Source organism: Tupaia chinensis, unplaced genomic scaffold (assembly GCF_000334495.1).
Source record: "Tupaia chinensis unplaced genomic scaffold, TupChi_1.0 Scaffold143787_1, whole genome shotgun sequence".
Lineage (NCBI taxonomy): Eukaryota > Metazoa > Chordata > Mammalia > Scandentia > Tupaiidae > Tupaia > Tupaia belangeri.
In genome coordinates, this window is record NW_006203636.1 from 311,121 (window position 1) to 334,798 (window position 23,678).

At 39.3% G+C, this 23,678-nt stretch overlaps 2 protein-coding genes across 3 annotated transcripts in view; one reads left to right on the plus strand and one right to left on the minus strand.

Annotated features, from left to right (window-relative positions):
* Positions 1–4,968: 4,968 nt before the first annotated feature.
* NT5DC1 (5'-nucleotidase domain containing 1) overlaps positions 4,969–23,678 on the plus strand; it is a 158,497-nt gene continuing 139,787 nt past the window's right edge. Inside the window, exons 1-6 of one of the 2 annotated variants that reach the window (XM_014582753.2) lie at positions 4,969–5,168; positions 11,260–11,351; positions 13,122–13,193; positions 16,009–16,115; positions 19,147–19,226; positions 21,114–21,198. In XM_014582753.2, coding sequence (XP_014438239.1) covers positions 5,076–5,168; positions 11,260–11,351; positions 13,122–13,193; positions 16,009–16,115; positions 19,147–19,226; positions 21,114–21,198 — 529 coding nt within the window. In that variant the 5' untranslated portion in view covers positions 4,969–5,075. The remainder of the gene's footprint in view (positions 5,169–11,259; positions 11,352–13,121; positions 13,194–16,008; positions 16,116–19,146; positions 19,227–21,113; positions 21,199–23,678) is intronic. The other variant, XM_027766912.1, reaches the window with a different exon arrangement.
* COL10A1 (collagen type X alpha 1 chain) overlaps positions 22,863–23,678 on the minus strand; it is a 45,044-nt gene continuing 44,228 nt past the window's right edge. The window contains exon 4 of the mRNA XM_027766913.1: positions 22,863–23,647. Within this exon, the coding sequence (XP_027622714.1) occupies positions 23,247–23,647 (401 nt within the window). The 3' untranslated portion in view covers positions 22,863–23,246. The remainder of the gene's footprint in view (positions 23,648–23,678) is intronic.

Genomic DNA, 23,678 nt, shown 5'->3' on the forward strand with positions numbered 1-23,678 from the left:
AGGTGTTTCAGCATTTATGCACCAAGGATGGTTACTGAGAATGTGGTCACTGCGGCCAGAAGCTATCGGAGACAGTTGGGATTGTCTGGATCAGGAAAAGCCATTTGTATGAGTGCCATTAACCAAGGATGACAATCCTCCCCACAAACTCTTCTGCAATGTGTTGGCCCTTCTGTAATTTAGAAGCCCATGAGAATGCAAAAGTATTTTGCAGTGACCATCGATCAAAGAGACATGAAGTTTAAACTTGAACTGGCTGCATTTGCCTTGAGTTTATCCACATTTGATTTCCAGCCTAACTGGGTAAATCAAAATTCCTTATCCTAAACTGTTAGAGCTGATTATTCGAATCTAAAAGAGAAGCTTAAAATTTATTCTAATTAAATAAACTTCAATCCTTTGCTTCCTTGCTTAAGATCTTTTTGTCTTCATTTACTACTTCATTCATTTGCTTTAACTTTTACCATGAGTGAGAGAGACCGAGAGAGAAAGTGAGGAACAGCAGCCCCAACAGGATCTTGACACTGCAATCCACCCCCAGCTTCGGCAAGCCCAAGGTCATGGGCATACAGTTGCCCAGCCTACTCAGGGAGGTCTCTAGACACGAACCTGAAACCTTCCCATTGTGTCAGCCTTGTCGAGTGCTGTGGTTTATTGTGTGCCACCATTTGGCACCTGAGATATTTTTAAATCACAATTCTGTCATTTAATATTTTAGCTCTATTTCCAAGAGGCACTCTTTTCATATTTTAAACATTAAGCTGCCTACCAAAGGACTTCATCCCATCACATCCTCCTTTTCTGCCATCAAAAATAAATATGCACATAAAACACATACAGAAATTTCTAACTGGACTTATCTTTTTGTGGAAAGAGCAGAGATGGAGAGTAGAAAATAAAGCTTTATTTTATCAAGAATTTTTAAGATTAGTAAAGAAAGCAAATGAAAACTATTCCTCATGCAAAACTACTGCCATCTAGAGGCCTCCACAAAGCATTGCAAATCTGTTTGTGATTCTATTTAGCTTAAATGGTTAATATTTAAGCGCCGGTGATTAATTTTAAGCATATTTCTTAAATTTTCAAACTACTAAATAAACTTTATTGCTATCACTATTATAAATTATATAGGCCACAGAAGACATGTAGTTTTACATATGGCTAGATTATATAAAAAATTGAACATTACAATGTTTAATTTGGAGTATTTAGAAAAACACGTTTTAAACTGCTGAAAAATTAAACAGGCCATTTCCTTCCATCCCCAAAGAAATAGTGTGGCAAATAACATTTACAACACAAATGTTTAAATACAGTATTATACACAAAAGACCATTTAGTGAGTTGCTTTGGAGTCTAAAACTTGAGCTAGCTAATCATAAAGTTATCATTTAAATAAATAGTGAATAACAAATCAAGTAAAAGTCATATCTAAGGTTAAAGTTACTAAATTATAGCATTTCTCTAAGTAAAAGAGAGGTCAGGTATAATGATGAAATTCAATTCCAAATTATGAGTAATATCCTAACATATTATTCCTGAGCATTTATAAATTAACTCCCTAAACTCCCTAATTACAAGAAGAAACTCAGTACATGGAATAGTAAAAAAAAAAAAAAAAGAAAAGAAAAGAAAAATAAACTAAAACTTAAAATAAAGAACTTTTGGGGACCAGCAGTTAGCATAATGGCTATGTCACTGGACTCCCATGTAGTCGATTGCGGTTCGAGTCCCAGACCTGGTGGCTTAAACTCATGCTGGGCACATGTGCGTGCATGCCCAAAATCCTGAGAGGAAGGAGGTGGAGGGATTGCAGCATGGCCATCCCCCCCTGGGGTGGGGGGTGATTTCTCACTTTCTCTCTCTGTCTCTCTCTGTCTTTCTGGCGAGCTCACGGGCCCTATAGCAAAAACCTCTCCAAAAAAAGAAAAGAAAAAAAAAAAAAACTTTCATGAGTGACAAAAATAAATAAAATAAAATAAAACTTTGCAATATGGTATAAATATTACATATAAACAGCCCAACCTCAGAGGCAACAGGCAGTAGTAAACTGAACTGCAGTTCTGTAAGCTGCATGCTCAAACATAGGTTTAGATTCTGAGTTGAATATTTTATTCTATGAAATATCTGGTATATTCAAATTTAATTGGACGTTCTGTATTTTATCTGGCAATGTTTATCTCAAGAAAATAGGGTGAATCTGGGACCAGCAGATGGTGTAATGGCTACGTCATTAGACTCCCATACAGTCAACCACAGTTCAAGTCCCGGACCCAGTGGCTTAAACTCACGTCGGGGGCATGTGTGCATGTGTGTGTGTGTGTGTCCAAGATCCTGAGAGGAGAAAGGAGGAGAAGGGACTGTGGTGTGGCCATCCCTCCTGGGGGGTGATTTCTTACTTTCTGTCCCTCTGTCTCTTTCTGGCGAACACACAAGCAAAAACCTCTCCAAAAAAAAAAAAAAAAAAAGAAAAGAAAGAAAAAGAATATAGGGTGAATCACTTCAGGTGATTCAAGACCCTGATTAGTTGAAAGCATGGGGGAAGGAGACTGAAGCATAACAGGATGCTGTCAGGGCTGCTTGTTTCTACCATTCCTTTCCTCTCTCGCAATAAATAAGCTTTAAAAAAATTATACATAAGTAAACGTATCTAAATTTACAAACCAGCAAATACTGTAAGTCAAGTTCAAGTCCTTTGAGCATCTTTCAAATGGCAAATATTTGCTACATACACCAGCACTGATTAGAGGCAAATCATGTTATTGACCTATTCTGCCCACACTGCCTTAACAGATAAGTTTCTTAGTTTTGGAGGATGGGAGTCCAAGATCAAGGTGCCCTTAGGGTTGGATTCTGCTAAGACCTTTCTCCTCACCTTGTAGAGAGCCATCTTCTCTTTGTGTCTTTACATGACCTTTCTTCTGTGCTTGCACCTCCAGGTCTCTTCCTCTCTATATACGTATACTAACCCTACCAGACTAGGCCACATCCTAGTGACTTTAACCTTATATTCCTCCTTAAGGACCCTATCTCCAAACATAGTCACACTGGGGGTTAGGACTTAAACATACACAGGTACTTGAAAAAGCTAATGGAAAAACTGAAGTACACATTTACAGCAATTTTTTTTTTTGAGAGGTTTTCGCTATAGGGTGCGTGCGCTCGCCAGACAGACAGAGACAGAGAGACAGAAAGTGAGAAATCACCTCCCAGGGGGGATGGCCACGCCACAATCCCTTCTCCTCCATTCTCATCTTAGGATCTTGGGCACGCACGCACACACACCCGACGTGAGTTTAAGCCACCGGGTCAAGGACGTGAACCGCGGTCGACTACATGGGAGTCCAGCGACATAGCCATTACGCTAACTGCTGGTTCCCAACAGCAATATTCTTGAATAAAGTGAAACATTTCTTCATAATATAATTGATCACTTGGGGGAGAGGTGAGTTGAATGGTCCAAGTGGTCTCTTTTGGTTCATAGACATTAAAGACACTGTTGTTAGGCTCTTAGCAGGGAACAGCTCAGTTTTCTTGGGGATTATTTCCTGCTCCTATTCCAGATAGATTCGTTTGAGACTCTTAAGTGTTAAAATGGAACAAGTTATCAATTTATTCAAAAGGCCCTACTAGGTATAATAGTTGTCCTGCACAATTAAACTATTTTTTGTACTAAATTAATTCCCTGGTTAGTCTATTAGCCTCATAGGGTTGGTATTTCTGAGGGTTAAATGTAATTTTCGATCCATTATATTTTCATCATGTTATGCTTATTTATTTTTCCCATCGAACAAAGTGCTTCTTTCGATTAAAACAGAAATGATATAAAGATAATAAATTTATATTTTCTCTCTTAAATGGGTTGTACAGTAAAGGTCTCAAAGTGCTAGTTGTTCACACCCAGAGGCTCTCTGTGGGAATTAAATGCTCTGAAGCATCCACTGTATGTAATAAATTACATTTTCTCCTGTGCAGTTAGAATGACACTAGTTATGTAGTCTTTTAAGTTGTCGCTCAAATAACTTAGGCCTCTTTAAACGTTAAAACTTGTCTTCAGGGCCAGCTAGTGGCATGGTGGTTAAGGGCACTGGACTCCCACATGGCCGTCGACGGTTCAAGTCCTGACCTAGCAGCTTGCTTTCTCACTTTCCCTCTCTTTCTCTCTGTCTTGCTCTCTCGGGCTGTCCCTCTCTGATCAAATTAAAATAAATAAAGTTAAAATCAAATAATTCTTTAAAAAAAAAAAACTTGTCTGCGAAAAGTTCTCCCTTCTGGTGTATGCTCTATGTATTTCTGTAGTTTCTAATGTCCTTTCTTAGAAAAATTCATGACAATAAAAAGGATCAAATAACAACCAGCGTCATTGCAAAATGGTCCCTCAGGGTATCTAATAAACTTACTTCCTAATGCACTCCAGTGTTAAATGGGGAAGGTCTCCGCTTTACCATTCCGTTTTAACGTTTAGCAAAGTACAGGAGTAAAGTTCTTGATTTAACCCCCTGTCCGAGAACATGTGGCGAAAAGACGCACGCACCCGTGGGCTACTTGGTCAGAGGGCATCAGCCGACGCCACTTTCCCCACACTTTCTCACTTTTCCGCGCACGAGAGTAAAGGGGTAGGTCTAACGTCCTGAGCTCACGGTTTCCGCGGCGCCTTGAAGACTCAGCGGAGCCCGGATTAATTTTGTGGTAACCCTTGGGAAGGGCTATACGCCAACACGTTCTGACTTGCGCTCTCCAGTTTCCTGCAGTGGTGGCACCGCTCGGGGCACCTCCTGGTTCGGGACACCGGGTGGGACTGCAGAGCAGCACGAGCCCGCGTCGGTGAGCGGGCGCACCACACCGCCAGGGGGGGCGCAAGACTCGGGCCGCAAGACTCGGGCCGCGAGGGGCGGGGACTAGTGTGTCCGGGGGCGGGGCCAAGGGTGCGGGGCGGGGCCGTCGCGTGCCTGAGGAGGCTGCAGCCCCACCCCGCCGCATCCGTCCGTCCAGGTCCTGTCCCGCAGTGTAGGTCGGACCCATAAGCTCTTGCACTCTCCTCGGCCAAGGCGTTCGCTGGTGCTCCCTGCTCAGCCATGGCTCAGCACTTCTCCCTGGCCTCCTGCGATGTGGTCGGCTTCGACCTGGACCACACTCTGTGTCGCTACAACCTGTCTGAGAGCGCCCCGGTGAGTGGCGCGAGCTGCCCGGGGCGCACGGCGTGCAGGCTCCATGGCGGCTGAGGCTGGGGCTTCCTCCTGGGCCTGGGCGGTGGCGAGCACCGCCGAAGGCCTGCAGCCGCCTCGCCATTCTTTATGACGGCCTCCCACCGCAAGGCAGGACGGAAATGTGCTTCCCCAGCTCCCCGCCTCTGCTGTGGGGACCGGCTCTTTTACTTCAGCCATTCGCGAAATCAGAGAGAGGGTTGGGGAAGAGAGGGGAGACGGAGAGGCACATTGTGCAAGATCCGATTGGGGAACGGATTCTAGGGCAGAGGAGGGACGAGGCCACGGTCCCTCGCGATGTCCTGCAGATCCCTGGCCTAGGAACTTCTCTGCAGATCATCTGGGGCACTGGCTGGACGTGGATGCAGCCACTTGGTTTGGGACTTGAATTTTCTTCAGCTATGTTTTTCTTTTTGTACGTCCAAGTGTTCAAACACTGCCGCCAGGGACAGATTATGTAGTGGAGGAGCAATATCCGAGAAGTCATTGGGATCTTAGCTTTAATTTTGTATTTTCCCCGAGAGAAGATATTAAACATTTATTGCACACCTACTACGTGCCCCGTGCACTTTGAATACATTTTGAGCCTAATGACAGCCTACTTAGTTTGGGTCCTCATTGCAGTGTTGAGGAGGGAGAAGTGGATTATGTGATTCCAGACCTGTACTTTCAAATCAATTGACTTCCCTCTCCCAGTTTTAGTTTCACAAGGAAAGTATTTGTGAGGAAAAAAAAAAGTTTTCGTATTTTTTATATATATATATATATATATATGGACTGCACCTAAATTACTCATAGTGTGCCAGCTCCACCCTTTCTAAGTGTGCAACTGTCCTTTTGCGGTTTCCCTATCTCTAAAATGGGGCTAATCATTACCTAAAAGATTGTTCAGAGATTAAATGGGTAGTAGATGCGTGAGGATTAGAGCAGTAACTGGCAAACACCATTGCTTGCTTTTGTGGTTACCACCAGAACCATTTGGAAACCTCACCATTCATGGGTAGAATTGAGGGTCACTGGTGCAGACGTCAGCCAAGGCTAATGCTTAGGGATGTCAGTGCCTCAGTCAGTTCCTGTCCTGAATTATGCCCGTGTTTTCTATGCATAGACCTTTTTAAAAAAAAAAAAAATGTGCACTTTTCCTGCGATTGTACTTTTCTGCTTTCTTCTATACAGGGCTGATTTTTTTGGTCATGCTGAAGGTTGAGAAAGCTTTTCTTTACTTCTTCATCCTTTGGCCACTACTTCCCCTAGGTCTTTGGTTTGTATTTTCATGCCCGCAGTGCCTTTCAGGTCTCCTCGTGATTCATACTTTTGTGTACCTCCCCTCTAGTCACCTCATTTGAAGGAAATATTGTTAAGCCACTGTCATATTACAGCCAATTTTGTGCACCTGTCAGCATAAACTTCCAGGATATAAGAAGCTTAAAAACAAACATTCTTTAGGTTGAAACAGTAACCTAGTGAGCTTTGGATCATGTTCAGTATAGGAACATTAAATCCCACAGTATTGCAATGCACCGAGGCAGAGTTGGGGTTACAGAGATAGACCTTTCAATAGTTTCATGTAGTAGATGGAAGATGCTACAAAGTTCATGTCAGGCCCCTGTGGTGAGGCACTATTTCCTGGACCTTGTTACATGCTGCTTCCTGTGCCTGGAGGGCCTCTTCCCTTCCTCAGTTGTTCTTCATTCTGTCCAATGTCATCATAAATATCCCCTTTGGAAAACTTTCTCCAGCCCCTAGAGTTTGCATCTCCACTCCAGTCCTACCTTTAGTTTTCCACAAAGCCTTTAATTTCTTAGAGCACTTCCTACATAACATTAACATTTCCTGTTTACTTGTCTGAATCTTCCCCTAGAGTCTAGAGCCTTGGCTCCTTGACATCAGTCTATGACAGTTTGTTGTATGTTCTGTATGCCAAGTTCAGTACTGGGCACACACTGGGTTCAATAGGCAATGGCGGGATGATGGCATAAATATAGGTATTTTAATAATGTAACACAGCCAGTGTTCTAGTAAGCATTCTGTGTATATGCACTGATTTAATCAATTTAATACAACATCATCCCATCACTATGTAGAGATGAGAATAAGGAGGCACAAGAAGGGCTTCTCAGAGTCTCCAGCAAGTTAGTCTGGCTGTAAGTTTCTGCCTCTCACCAACATGCTGTCTATATGGTACCATTAAGCTCAGAGAGAGACCTGGGCCTGGGTGCCATGGAGGAGTTTGAGCTGGCAGAGGAGATGGTGGGGAGCACTTTGTGCAAGGACCTAAGGGTGAGCAACAGTGCCATGAACTGTTGGGTGCAAGCAGAAGGTGGGAAGTTGCAGGGAAAGATGCTGGAAAAGGGAGTTGTTGGGGTGGGACGGGGAACCTTATCATGGAGAGCTGCAAGTTCCTCTCCAGCCTTGCAGACATTTAACAAGTGGGGAATGTCTTACAGCCATGGAACTGGGCGTGTGGCCTCCCCTGAGGCCTTAGGAGAGGCATTCTAGAAGAGATAATGATACCATATTCTGGGGTTGCAGACTCAGAAGTCTGGTGACAGGCAGTTGACCTAAGATGTGAGTGGAAAAATGGGTCTCGGCAGACATGAGGGTGTACAGCTTTTCTGAGGAGTAGCCACTCTTGTTCTTGCCAATATTTACCATGAGCAAATAGGGGCTCAGTCTTACTAGGTCTTCTCGTTCTTTTAAGACAAGCTAAAAAGCTGAACTTTTATGAAAAAGCTTTCCATGTTTAAATGTTATCTCATTTTCCAAAACAGCAGAATTAAAAAATTGCTAGATTCAGCCAAAAAAAAAAAAAAAAAAAAAGAAAGAAAGAAAGAAAAAAGAAAAATCCAGGGCACCTGGTTAAATTTGAATTCTAAGTTACAAAAATATGTTTAGCATATATATATATATATATCCCAAATAGTATATACTTGTAGTAAAAAATTAGTTTTTATTCCAGGTTTTCCTTGTTTTATCCCAACTTTTGCTGAGAACGAAACATAATTGCGGGCTGCATGTGGCCCACAGGGCACCCCTTTGTAGCTACTGTAAAGTGCATTTTTTATTTGTTGTGTGGGATTGTGAGGGAGTGAGCAGCAATAAGGCTGGGTAGGAAGGCCTGGGGACTGTCAGGCAAGCTTCAGGGAAGACATAATCTAAGGACAAGTCATAGGAATTAAGGCCTTGGGACTAGAGTGAGACTTTTTTTTGTGTATGTGCCATAGGGCATATGTGCTTGTCAGAGAGAAACAGAGACAGTGAGAGGGAAAACGAGAAATCACTCTCTCCCCATGGGGGATGGCCACTCCACAATCACTTCTTCTCCATTCTGCTCCTAGTATTTGGGGCATGCCGTACACATGCCTGGCATGACTTTCAAGTAGCCAAGTCTGGGATTCCAACCATGGTCAGCCATGTGGGAATTTAGTGCCCTAATCACTATGCCACCTGCTGGTCTTACTTGGGACTTTCAAGTACAGACTGGTCTGGTCTCCTAGCACCACTTTTCTCCTGTTAGAGGAACATCTCTCCCCCGAGTTAAGAACACACTATTGGCAGTCCTAGTAGAGAGGGATCCTTCCTGGAAGGAGTCTGACGTTATTGGAATATATGTCTATGTTTTAGACAAACCCTTTTTGTCAAGGGGTAAGAAACTCCAGTTGTCTACAACTCAGTAAAGCTCCTTGACCAGAGGTAAGTCCAATAATGTAAGATAGCTGGCTCATAGAGGCCTGTGAAAGTGTGGTTACACTGTCAGAAATTGTGCAACGTTAACTGTTGGTGCTTAAAGCAGGCCGTCATGCGAGTATTTATACCATGGAAATGGTCAAGTGGTGTAAGTCAGGGTGGTAATTTTGTTTTATAACCCAGCGCATGACTGATAATAATAGCAAATGCTTAAATTGGATTTACCTTTACGCCAAGCATAGCTCTAAGCACCTGACATCTGTGCACCCACGTTACTGGTTCCTTGCTTACAGGATCATGATGTGTGCTTTTTATTGTTCTTCGTACATTGAAGGGTGACTCATTCATTTTTTGACTTTGTTAGTTCTTTTAATAATCGAATGAAAATCCATTAAACACATAGGTTGGTAGTTTTCAGTCCTCTCTGGACTTCAGGAATCCTGTGGTGCTCTACATGGATCTCTCCCTGTTCTGTAGGTGTAGAATCTCAGCTTGTTTTAGGAAACCTCCCTGTAGTTCTGAACCATGTTGACAAAATGTGGGACTATTAACAACTGACCTGGATGAGGGTCCTATTGCATTGGACGGGAGTACTTGTGTACTGGTTTTAATTATCTTTACAACAAAGAGCAGCTCTATTTGACAAGGAGCCTTGCTTTCTCCACTCTCATCCCTTAACACTCAAACCCAAACCTTTACTGCATTCGGGCTCCTCAGCGTCTGGGCCTGTTGCCCTCCCCCCATTCCTTCCAGATTTCATCCAGCTAACTTCTGTTTGCATCTTGCAGGGACCAATGTGAAGATGACCACAGGAGGAGCTTCACCCACTCCTCTTTCCTAGTAGCGTGCTATGCTATCAAGACCTGTCCTTGTTAACAATCCATAGAGGAAGAGTCAGATTGTTCAGTGCGTCCTTTTGGGCACTGTTCAGGCCAACCCCAGACCACTGTTTATATGCGTCTGATGCTGGCCTGAGAACACTCTTCTTTAGTAGAGTGAGGTGGAGCCCAGGTGTACTTTCATTCAGCCTTCCGCTTTTTGTTGCATATGCATTGTTCTTTAAAAGTGAAGCCAGTTCTTTATGAACATTTTTCTTTCAAAACCCTAAGGTTTGGTTGGCCCCAATGTCAGCAGTTAAAGGAACCAGATTCTATATGGCTGACCATGGTTTGTATCTTGTTCCTAGCAGCTTAAAAATCATGCCAGGCACATGTATGTGCATACATGCCCAAAATCCTGACAGAAAGGAAGGATAGAGGAAAAAGGATTATGATATGCTCATGTCTCAATGGGGAGTACTTTCTTTCTCTCCTTCTCTCTCTCTCTCTCTTTCTCTCTCTCTCTCTCTCTGGAGAGCCCACATGTGCTCTGGCAATTAAAAAGCAAATAAACAAAAAAAAACTAGAATTTGCTGTTGAGAAATCTGTCAGTGATCAAAAGAACATTCTCATTGTACCTGCTTTCAAAGAGTGCCTGTGTCCTTTTACTTCTGTAAGTAAGAGAGGCGTTATGCTCCTCTAAATCACCTCACTGGTTGGGAACAGCAGATGGCATAATGGTTACGTCACAGGATTCCCACACAGTTAACTATGGTTCAAGTCCTGGACCTGACGACTTAAAACTCACTCCAGCGTGTGTGCGCGTATACCCAAAATTCCGAGAGGAGAATGGAGGGGAAGGGATTGCAGCATGGTCATCCATGGGGTGATTTCTCACTTTCTATCTCTCTGTCTCTCCAGCAAGTGCACACTTCTGACAGCAAAAATCTCTCTAAACAAACAAACAAGCAAACAAAAATCACCTTCCTGGTCTTTCTTTTGAGACTGGCCTGTCTCCAAGGATGTAAGGAATGACAGTGTGGTTAATATGTTTTCATTTTAGTGAAATGTTAAGTAAGTCTACAAAATTTTATTATGTCTTTTTTTTTAAGATTTATTTATTTAACTTAATTTATTCATTCATTTATTTTTAATTGACCACAGAGAGAAAGTGAGAAAGCAAGCCACCAGGTCCAGGACTCCAGCTGTGGTTGGCCATGAGGGAGTATCTCGTGCCTTAACCACCATGCCACCTGCTGGTCCCAAAACTTGTTCAAGTCTTAATTATGATTTCCAACCATTAGAATGTAGGAGTAGGATGAGTAATTAACCTTGGTTGCATAATTATAATATTAGGATGTGATAGCTTTGTGGGGACTCCTGGGGGTTGATAAATTGCTTATGAAAGGGGAATTAAACTGCAGAACTTCACAATTACAGCTATTTCTTTCCTACCTGCCTCCAGAAGTGATTGCATAAAGTTTTCCAGTGTATGAAGTTAAAAATAGCAAATTGTATATTTAGTCTTTTTTTCTTTTCCTTGTTTGCAGCTCATTTACAATAGCTTTGCTCAATTCCTAGTCAAGGAAAAAGGGTATGATCAGGAATTGCTCAATGTGACTCCAGAGGATTGGGATTTCTGGTGAGTTTTATTTTGCTTTTTTTTTTTTTTTTTTTTTTTTTTTTATTTTTTAGGTCTATACTTTCCTATTCTTAACTGTTGCTGATAGAAATTTTTAAATGTTTCCTTTTCTATAAAGGTAGAAAGCTAATTGTGAATTTGAGTCAAAGAATGAAACACCTCCTCTACTAAAAATATTGTGTTTAATGAAGTCTTTTCTATTTTGAATAACTTAGACTTTCTTAATTAAATATGAAAATAAGCTATGAGTTTATGTGACTAATTTGGAAAGTTTTGTATGACTTATCCTAATTAACAGTTTTGGAAGTTATTAGATAGTGTGTCTAAAGTTTACATCTTTATAAAAATGTTTGTTCTATTACCCTTCAACTTAAGAACTGTAACAAAAGAGAAGAAACCATCATGTTTTGAGTAAGGACTCTGTGTGTGTGTGTGCACGTGTGTAATTTGGATAGACATTCTTATCTAAGACTCTTACTTACTCTCATTCTGGTTTAGAATTCTCAAATTCCTAAAACTTCCTTTGTCCTTCTTATTTAAACAACAAAATTTTACTACAAATGAATGAAAATAAACAATGCATGTAAGTACCCTATCACTTTTGTTTTATTCTCTTGGTATTTGGTGGTCATTATACCTCCTTGCTTTTATTTATAATGTACTCAATTTTTCTCCAAATTCTGGAACTTTTTTACTGTGAAGAACTTAAAACTTAGTATTTGACTTTCTTTAGTGTTCTTTTTTAGTTTCTTTCTGTCTTCTTTTTTTGAATATATTTCATTTATTTTTATTTATTTATTTATTTTTGGAGAGGTTTTTGCTATAGGGCATGTGTGCTTGCCAGGAACACAGAGAGAGACAGAAAGACAGAAAGCGAGAAATCACCCCCCAAGGGGGATGGCCACACTGCAATCCCCTCTCCTCCATTCTCCTCTTGGGACCTTGAACACACACACACATGCCTGGCGTGAGTTTAAGCCACCAGGTCTGGGACTCGAACCACAATCAACTACATGGGAGTCCAGTGACATTAGCCATCATGCTAACTGCTGGTCCCTATATTTTATTTTTTATACATTCATTCACTGTATAGCATTCTTTTTTTCATGAGAGAGAGAAAGAGACAGACAGCAGCACCCTCAACAATGGTTCACATCATGATTCCCTCCCTGGCCTTCCCAGCCAGTATCACAGACATGGTGTATGCCCAGCTTGTAGAGGCTGACCTGGGAACTGAGCCCAGATCTTCCATGTGGCTTCCAGCATTGCAGAGCAGCATTCCACTGCTATACCACCATGGCTGGCTCTTGTCTAGAGGGCGTGTACTCCTAACCTGACATAAACTGAGGCAAATTCTGAAGAAAGTGGAAAAGACTGACAAAGAGCTTAACTTACAGAAGATAAATATGTATGTTTTAGGTTGTGGAAAACATTCGTACATTTTTACAGAGGCATGGGACAGTGCTCCAGATTTTGTTTGGGTCTTTTTTTGCCTCTCGAGTTTCAGATTCATCTTTTTAAAAGTCTAACAATTTCACACATGGGTCATGCTGCCTTCTGTTGGCCAACATAACATTTGTCTACATACACCTACACTGTGATGGATATTTAATCTTACAATTCGTGGATATTCTTATTTGTTTGATTAGCATATCATTAACATAGGTGAGAGAATCCGTTTTTTAGCACTGCAACTTTTAAAAAAATAGATTATTATTACTAAGACTAGCTAAGTATGTGAATTGATTAATAATAATTTTTCTGTTTTAGTTGCAAGGGTTTGGCATTGGATCTAGAAGACGGGAAATTCATTAAACTTGCAGATGATGGCACTGTGCTCAGGTAATGACATTCAGTTGTGAAGGCAAAACTGTGGTTTCTCCCGGATACTTTATCACTGTGTATCGTGTGACCCTTACAGTATAGATTAAATAAGAGTATTATTTTAGTCAACCAAATGACAGATTATCTGTCTGCCTATGTGTCTTTTTATTAATTATTGAGCCCTTTGAATACAAATCTGTGAGCATTAGATTTAAAGCTCTAGTTCCTTTTAGTTTAGCTTGTTAGAAATCTTCATAGGAAATACAGGAGAAAATTAATAACTAGCTTCATCTCAGTGCACACCCCTTACTGCATACCAGCCTGGGAATTTTATTGTTACAGCTGGGAATAGAGTAGGTGCCTAGGGTATAACCGGAATCTTTTTATTAAGGAAGAAGATGAGAATGGATATTGGGTAGGACTTGGTGTTCTGTGTAGATCTCCCTTGCTTCCTCTCTTATCTAAATGGGCCCCCATCATGCAGGGGCCCACATTGTGTCCTGCTCCTCTGGGAGATTTTCTTATCTACTCCAGCCCTCATTGAGCTCTCCTCCTCTCCCACACTCAGTGATGACTTCTTTTTCTTTCTTCCTCTTTGCATGAGATGAGGCAATGCTCTCAATGATTAATAATCCACAGACAGCTGCCATCACTGCTCTGAGTTTCTGAGGATACCAGGAAGAGAACATCTATTTTTTCCTAGATACTAATAGTATAGGCAGATCACCCCAGCCATAAAGTTATAGTATGTGTTATTCGTACCAACTTGGTCAGAGGAAGAGAAAAAAACTCTCAGCACAGGTTTATATATCCTCACACATCATTCTTTTTGCATGATACAGACTTTCACACTCTTCCCTGGACTGTCCCCTAAGGTGCATCTGATTGGAGCAGCTATGGCCCTACTTCTAACTATATTTTAGTTGATTTGAGTATGCTTTTTCTTAGACAACTGGAGATAGAGTATGTTTGTATACAGATATGTACTATGTACATGTACATGCATACACAGTGTATCTTTAACCATAAACTTTGACTCTTCTGTCAGATTGTTTTAGGGTACTTGGCTTTTTTTTTTTTTTTTTTCCCATAGAGTGCATGTGCTTGCTGAGATTGAGAGAGAGAGAGAGAAATCATTCACCACACGCTCCTCCCTTGCCCTGCCCTTCCACCAGGGGTATGGCCACTCAGCAATCCCATTTCTTCCATTCTCCTCATAGGGTTTTGGACACACATGCACATGGGCCCAGCATGGTTTTCAAGCCACTGGACTCAAACTGTTGTCAGCCATATGGGAGTTGAGCACCTTAACACCATGCCACCTGCGGGCCCCGGGGTACTTGGCTATTTTTAATCCTGGTTCAAAGAATGAAAGCATGCTGCAATTTTGTTTCATTCATTGTTATATCTGCCTATCTTAGTCCATTTTGTGCTGCTATAACAGAATACCACAATCTGGGTCATTTATAAAGAAAAGAAATTTACTAGGCTCGTGATTCTGGAAACAGAGAAGTCTAAGATTGAGGGGCTACATCTAGTGAGGGTCTTGCTACATTAGAACATGGTGGAAGGCATGATATGGTGAGACTAAATGCATGACAGGTGGGGAAGGAAGGGAGGGAGGTGGTTGTGAGCCCATCATACATGCAAGAGGGTGTAACTCACTCTTAGAACAAGCCCACTTTTGAGATAACTAATCTATTCCTGTGATAATGACATTAATCCATTCATGACCCCCCCTATGACCCAGTCACCTCCTATTGGATCTCACCTCCCAGTACTGTTACACTGGGTTTAAGTTTCCCACATGTGAACTTTGGGCTGTCTGTCCCCATCCCAGTGCTGTTTCTCTAAAGCCAGCCTCTTTCCATTCAAGTTCTGGCTTCCTGCAAATTTCTCCTGAATATATAGCTTATATATTGTTATCTCTCACCCAATAGAGTAGATTCCTTATCTGACCATGTTTTCCATTCAAGATTCCTCCATCTTTATGTGAAGCTTTCTAAAATGTTAATCTCTTTATAAAATGAGAGCTCATTTTGATTTTCCCCCATTTGTTATTTCTTTATTTCTTCATATTATTAGGTCATCAGGAAAGTCATGATGTATTTTTTTGTTTTTCTATGCAAAAATGTGTCATGACTTTCCTGATGACCTTAAATTTTGCTACCATAGTATAATGCTATTCCCTATTATAATTTCTCCTAATAAGACACTAAGATATCAAGTAATTCTTTCTCTATAGGTAAGACTTTTTTTTTTAACTCAGGCTTTACTGATGCAAAAGTAGTATTTTGAGCACAGAAAATAGCTACTTTTTACTTTGCTGCTTTGTTTTGTCACACTCTTCTTTGCAGCTGCGGTGCAGCCTCGAACAGGCAGGTTGTTTTCCAACTTGTCTTCACTATCCCAGGTGGCATTGTGCTTGGATGCCATGTACTTCCATGTCTCCTGTGGGCATGGTGTAGCTCATGCTCTAACTCTGGCACCTGCTTCTCTTACTTGGCTCCTGCCCAGTTTTCCAACCGACCCACAGGTTGTCTAACTATTCCATTTATGTGAGTCTCATCTTCAGAGTGAAAGAACTTCAGTAGGCAAGAGTGTTGACCTCAAGAATCATCGTTTCCTAGTCACTAGGTAGTTGCTGGACTAGATGGAGGGAGAGCTAGAGCTGCTCATAGAAATGCCTAGTAGAATCCTAAACAGGGAAGTCACCTCGTTGAAAACAGAGAAGACAAACGAACCTGTTAACTCCAGCAGTGGTGGCATAATGCTAGAGGAAGGGGCATTTAGGGGAGTCGATCATGAGCTGTGCACCATCTCCCCACACCAGGGCAAGTCATGGTACCAAGATGATGACTCCAGAGGCGCTGGCAGAGGCGTTTGGCCAGAAGGAGTGGAAGCACTTTGTGTCTGACTCTGGAATGGCTTACCACTCAGGTATGACTTGGTGGGGAGCAGGGGTAGGGTAGCCATGCCGATTATTCCTGTGACATGAGGACACAAAGACCTTCCTTTCCCGTTGCTGGGCAGAAGGCACAGGGAGCAAGCAGCCTCTGTTTTATGGCAATAAGAGGTGCTAGTTCTCAGATGTGTCTGATTGCTCTTTGGCAACTGGTTGAAAATACTGTTAGCAGCATTTCACACTGTATTACTTACTCTTAGACACTGCTTTAACTTGCACCTGTTCTGGGTTAAAGGTTAGCATTTAGCAGTAATATATTGTTCAGTTGTCTCTTTTTCTTGTTTGTTCATTCATTTCCTCCATAAGAGAGAAAGATTGAAATAGACAAGCATCCCCACAAAGTCACATATTCTTTATTAATTTATTATATTCAATTCTTACTTTTCTTTCTTTGTCTCCCCTTTCTCTCTACATTCATATTATCTACCACTAAACATTATCTATTATACTTTGTATATTTCTTACTACCACTTCTGGGATCTTTTGCTTTTGTCTTTTATTTTTCTGTATTTTTAATGATTTTACACATTTTATTCACTGTCTTTAAAGAGCTTCACCATGAGTGAACATGTAAGGATGTTTCAGAAATTATTTACATAGATGCATGTGAATTAATAAAGAATTATTAACATATTTTTATAAACAGATCTTATTAAAAGTCTTAGTTGTTAGTTTTTCACTTGTTCTAAATTATTTTTCCATCTTGCTATTTTCTCCCACACTATAGTATTGGAATGCACCTTTTCTCCTTCAGAAAACATAGCAGCCTAAAAAAAGTTGTAGTTATTTCTTACTATTGTGTTTGATTTGTTTATTGTCTTTGCTATGTTTTAAAAGTTTTGTTTTGCTTTTTGTTTGTTTCTGCTTGTGTGTGTGTGTGTGTGCTGAAAGTGTCAGCTAGTGTGAAAATTCTTGATAAAATAAGTTCACAGGAAAAAGTGAGATTCACTTTAGGATTAGCTACAGACTGCTTCCATGTATCTCAAGTCAAGAGTGACTAGCCTTTTACTCAACGAATGATAGAGAACTGCTGTTGTCTCTGTAGAAGTTGACAGTTGTAATTCAGTTCTTTCCACGTCCCAGAAAAGCTAGAGGCATAGGTAAGTGTTTAATTGAGAAATTCATTCAGAATCAAAAATATTTTTGTTATCTTCCTGCTACAAAAAGCACTCACCCACTATACAACACCTGCTTATTCATGGCTTCGTTCACTAGAGGGCACTGCTTCCTTAAATCAGCAGCTTCCCTTTGGGTTTATATATTTATTTATTTAATTTCTCATTAGTCAAAAAAATTTAATGACATTATTTCAGCTTTATTATATTCTTTTGTATCAGACATATATGGTTAGTATTCTTCCTCTTGAAAAATTTTTAATTAATTAATTTCATTTTACATTGTATCACATCTTTACAGTTATACATTTCTTTTTCCAACACAAATACCATGCATGTCAGTCAAGACAAGGATATTACTATATACATTATCATTAGCAAGTAGCTTCTCATTTTTTGTCAATTAAGCATACTTTCACCTGTTTTTCTCTTCCCCTTTCCCCTCCTTCCCTTCCATACTAAACTCTTTTCACATTTCATTGATTCACAAAAGATCTTAAAGTATGCACAAAGCTAGAATCTAGTGACAAGTGCACTGTAATTTTCTTCTGAAACATTTTTTTTCCTCTCTCCATTTCCCCTTTTACTAAAGAGAGTATGAACTAATTTATTTGCCAAAAAAAAAAAAATTAGGTTAATCTCAATTTGGTCTGTTATTTGCACAAAGCCCCATAAGAATTCAATATCTGATGCAAGGCAACTAATAGTATTGTATTATTGAACTTATGCAAATAATCATTCTGCCGCAAAATAAGAATGCTCACAAATATTTTTCAATTGCAAAGGGGTCAGAGAGAAAAGTTTGTTTCAGTTTAAAAAATTCTTTAACAAAATTGCTGAACTCAACAACTCAAAAGAAAATAAAAATTGTTAAATCTGGAAGACAAAGCATAGCAGAAAACCAGTAATGTTTTAGAAAAAAAAATCATAGAATTCTATTTCACCAGTTCAGTCTCGTATAATCTCTCTTTGGTTGAATTTGCAGTGTTACTGTGGTCTGACCTTTCCATTAACATTCAACATTATTATTGATATTTCAGAACCTGTCCCTACCATTCAGTTGGCCTTTTCCTTGGTCATTTTTTGGTCTCTTATTTGTCTGTCTTAGTTTTCCTTGTATAGTACTCCCTTCAGAACTTCTCAAAGAGCTGGAATGGTGTTGGAAAATTCTTTTAGGTTTTGTTTATCTGAAAATGTTTTTATATTTTCTTCCCATATGAAGGATAATCTTGCCAGATATAGTGTTTTTGGTTGAAATTGTTTTTCACTTAACACTTTGAATATATTTTCCCATTCTTTCCTTCTTTGCATTGTTTCTGACAAGAGGTCCAATGTTAGCCTGATGGGATATCCTTTGAAAGTAACGATGTTTTTCTCTTGCCAATTTTAGTATCTTATCTCTGTTGTGGTTTTGGTCAATCTGGCTATGATATGCCTTGGAGAAGATCTTGAGTTGAGTCTATGTGGGGTCCTTTGTAATTCTTAGGTCTGGGTATTTGAATACCTCTCTAGGTTTGGAAAGTTTTCTTCCAGGATTTCATGGAATAGATTATCAATGCCCTGATTAGTTTTTTCACCTTCTGGGATACCAATTATCCAGCTGTTTGGGCATCTAATGGTATCTAGTATTACTCGTATATTATTCTCATTTCGGGGGGTTATTTTCTCAATCTTTTTGGTGAATTTTTCTAGGTCAGAAGTTCTGTCTTCTACATTTGAGATTCTATCTTCTGCATGATCAAATCTGCTTTTAATACTTTCAGGGGAGGTTTTGATTTCCTATATTACAGATTCCATCTCTAACAGTTCAATCTGATTCTTTTTTATGGTGTTTATTTCTTCTTTCAGATCGTGGCATTAATTTGTTCTTAATTTGAATTTTGTTTTTCAGGAAAATATTATTTTTATGATAACTACTTTGACCTACCAGGAGCACTTCTATGTGCAAAAGTGGTGGATTCCTTAACAAAGGTAAGAAGGAATTTGCTTTATAAAAAGTATGATATGGGACCAGTTGGTAAGGTGACTGGACCACCAAATAGCCAACTGCTCAGTTCAAGTTCCAGACCCGAGAGCTTGCAATATGGGCCTACTCTTAGGCATAGTGCATATGCACATGTGTCCAAAATCCTGAAAGGAGAAGCGTAAAAAAGATTGCAGAGAAAGGATTGACCATCCCCCTTGGGAGGGCCTTTCTCTACCCACCCGTCCCTGCAAACTGAAGTACTCTCTGGCAAATTAAAAAAATTAAAGCTATGTTATGTATTTAGTTATAAATCAGTTCACTTAATTATATATATCTTTTGAGTTGAGACTTTACTTAGTTTTTTCTTTGTGGTTACAGACATGACTGATTATGAAAAACAATCTGAATTTGACCAAAATATTTTTGGAAAATTAAATAGCAGTGACCAGTTTTTCCCCTGGGAAAATAAATCTGTTCTCCAGCAGGGGGTGCAAAAGCTTGTAAAAAGAAAATACAGAACTTGCATGAGGAAAAAGATTATTTTTGGTTTGTTTCATTAGCAAAATAAGGAAAAGAATATTAAATTTCATGTGTTTTTAAACACATGTTGTAAATAATATAAGGTCAGAATATGAGATAAAAGTTTTAAATGTATTATTCTGAACGAGTTTAGTGCATATATACCTTTGCTTGGTACTGTGTATCAAGTTTACATAGATCTCTGGTTCTATCAGTTTGTAGTTAGAATTTAAAACCCATGAACATAAATAGGTTTACGTGTCAGAATCACTTTACTTTTAAAATCACTGTTATGTTGAGTATTTTTTCCTTTAACACAAAACAAAAGTTACCAGAAAGTTCATGCACTAGCCAGAGAGAGAGAAAGAGAGAGAGAGTGAGAAAGCACCCCCATGAGGAGTGGTGACACTACTGTTCCTTCTCCTCCCTCTCTCTCTCCTTTCTGTGATTTTGGGCATACAAGCAAATGTGTCTGGTGTAGTTTTCGAGCTGCCACATCCAGGACTCAAATCATGTGGTGAGCTCTGTGGAATTCAGCCTCCTTAATCACCAGGTCACAGGACGGTCCCATAAATAGTTTACTTTTTAAATAACAATTATAGGCATATGTTTGTGAAAGTATCTATTGAATAATAGTTTTGTATGTTTGTAGAAGTCTATATTAATATGAGATAGAGTTAATTTTTGAATTTGTAGTTACTATAAGCAAAATGTATCAGTCTTTAGGTATTTTGCAGTTGTATAATTAGATACCGATAACTATAAAGGACATTGGTTAATATTTCCAAGGAAGCAAATGGTTATAGGGCCATTTGTTTTCATTAATGTGTATTTGTTTTCTGGTTTGAAAAAAATCTTAATAAAAACAATTTACATTTTGGATTTGGAAACTCATTCATCTCTCCTAAAGAGACTTGCTACTCTTGTACTGAAATTCAGGGTAAGCATAATTCAGGCTAATTCAGGAATTCTAACGTAATAAACTTTTAGGGCTTAGGGCTTCAGTCTTCTTAGCCTAAGTGATGCCATAGTATATTAAGTAACATATTCTGTTCTCTCAGAAACTATATAACATTGTGTATTATGTTTTTAAGATAATCTTATAATTTTTAGACTTTAAGTGGAAATTTTTATTTGGGCTATGTGAACTATATTAATATTTTGTGATACGTATGTACCTATATGGTAGTGATTTTCATGATGAATTCTCTTTCTAAAATCATGCATAGGAACATGAAGACTTTATTAATCTATTATGTTTTCCAAAACATAAGCTCTGTCTTATAGTAATATCATCATTTGCCATCATTTACCACTATGCTTAAAAGCTTAATTATTGCATTTGTTATATTTGAAGTTTTTTGTTTTCTTAGCAGAACAATGGTCAAAAAACATTTGATTTTTGGAAGGATATAGTTGCTGGTATACAATACAATTATAAAACATCAGCTTTTAAGGGTGAGTAATGCAGACAGAGACTTCCTGATATATGTTTGTTAAATGCTGTGTCTAGTGAATAGTTAAAACATTACCTATATTACTTATTACTATGTTCCTAAATTAGGATTTAAGTTGATTTTAAATATCATTATAAAGTTGACTCTGCTCACATCATAAGATTCTTTTATTCATATCTACTTTGCATTCATAACGGCCAGTTTTGTGAGCTGTTCTGTGAAACTGTCTTTTACATGCTTGCCAATATAGTCATTCCATAGGTTTCTTAGCTTTGCTGTGTTCTGGTTTGAAAGTGAGGTTTGGGGATACCTGTAACCATAGTACAGTAGGTACAGACAGGAAGGCAATGTGTTTGCCAGTGAAAGTTCCATTTTTGTTTGAGGATTCAGATTGGCTGACCTAAAAAGGAGCAGAGGTATCACCAAGCTTACACTGAGGGTTTTACATTTCCATTCACAGCTCTGCTTGGGTTTCACAAAGGTTAGTTTCAAGGAATAGATAGATGCATTTACAGTACACTGCCCCAATGACTTGAACCAGACTGTCTTGATGGATACCCAAGAACAGTATTTTTCAGCTTAGACAAGTGTTGCCTTTTGACTAACATAAAAAATTTCTTGCCTTCCTTTTAACGTAATTCAAGCCATCAGAATAATTTTAAACATTATGACTGAAACCATGCCCAGACAATAGCCAGTAACCGTGAAATATTTGTTCAAACTGCATATTTCTCTGCACCTGTATCTTTCCCTCCCAGAAACAAAATTATTGCTTTGGGGTGTTTTCTAGCTTTCCTGTACTCACTTCTCAGCCCTTGACCCTGCCACATAGTGTACGTGGCTCTGTGAGGAGCTTTTATGGTCTACACTGAGTGCTTGGGAATGCCCACTCGCAATAGAGGAATATGTCCATGACAACCATAAAGCCTTCCACCACTTTATTGTTTTTACTTTTCATTAACTTTATAAAATGAACAGCCTTAAACAAATGGTTGAAAAATAGAGAATTGCTGCTTTCAAGTAAATTCAGCACAAAAAACTATCGATGGTATTTTATTGCCTTGTAAGTAAGGAGTAGGTAGAACATCTTGTGTTTTAATAAATGAGGCACAGCTTAAATGTTTTAACAGCAATATAAAAATACAGTACAGAGCATAAATAAATAATGTCTTTTCATTTCCGGTCAGATTTTGAAACTCCCGATGTTAATTATAATTTCACTGGAATGGGAGGCACACGGTACATACCCTCACGTTCTTTAAATTCACAAAATCTATTATATAATCATATAAGGAATAAGGAAATCAAATTAACCACATGTGTGTTAAATAAATAAAAACAGATCAGATACCTGTTTCCAAGTTGTGCTGGTACCTAGAAAGCTTCTCTTCCGTCACAGAGAAGTTTGAAAGGTTTGTGACTAAAGCACCTTACATTTCAGATTCATTTTAACACATTTTTTTTTTAATGAGAGCTTTTAAAACTATACATTTAAAGATCTATGAGTGAATAGATCTTGATGGAAGAGGCCATATAAACCTTAGATGATGCACCATCAGAAATATCTTAGGGTACACAGTGCCTATTACATTTGAATATTCAAGTATGTAAGTTCTGTAAAGTTCTGTGACAATTCCTGAATGTTTCCTAGAAGGTCTCATATTAATCATTAGAAATAGGCTTATTTTAATAGGCTATGCTGTTTCTGAAAACAAATTTAACACAATTTAGAGTTCTATTTCTGTTTTTTGTGATAGTTGTACTTTTTTAACTTAACAGGACTCTTATGGTAAAATTTGTAACTATTGAAGAGGTTCACGGAAAATTAAAGGGCCTTAGGATTGCTGACTAGAATTTCAAGGGGGTCTTCACATATCGTTTACCACTGCAGCTCACTTTTTCAGGGGGAACATTTGCTAGTCTAAAAGCTCAAATCTGTATTTTGGAAAATTAAAGTGACATTTTTCAGCCTACCTCCATATAGGTTTCATGGGGTGGAATGGAGTTGGGAAATGTCTATGGGTTTAGATTAGCTGAGTGGGAATGTTCTCACATTGGAGCCACTAAGAATCCTGAGAAAGAGGAGTGGACATACTCAGAGGAGTACAGGCCATTGGACTCGGCATTGGGCAGCTGGAGCCACACCTGGTCATTTTCAGTGAGCTCGATTATGGCGCTCCCCGAAGCCTGATCCAGGTAGCCTTTGGCATATTCGTCATAGGTGTACATTACTGGGGTGCCATTCTTATAAAGGCCTACCCAAACATGAGTCCCTTTCACGTGCACGTGGTAGGAGAAATAGTATATCCCTGGTATCCTGCAGGTGAAGATTCCAGTTCTTGGGTCATAGTGCTGCTGCCTATTATACAGAATCTTATCAAATGGGATGGGAGCACCTATTGCTGGGTAAGCTTTGGAGAGAATGACAGTAAATGCAGACACTGGCATTCATGTTACTCCCTCGTTGGCACTAACAAGAGG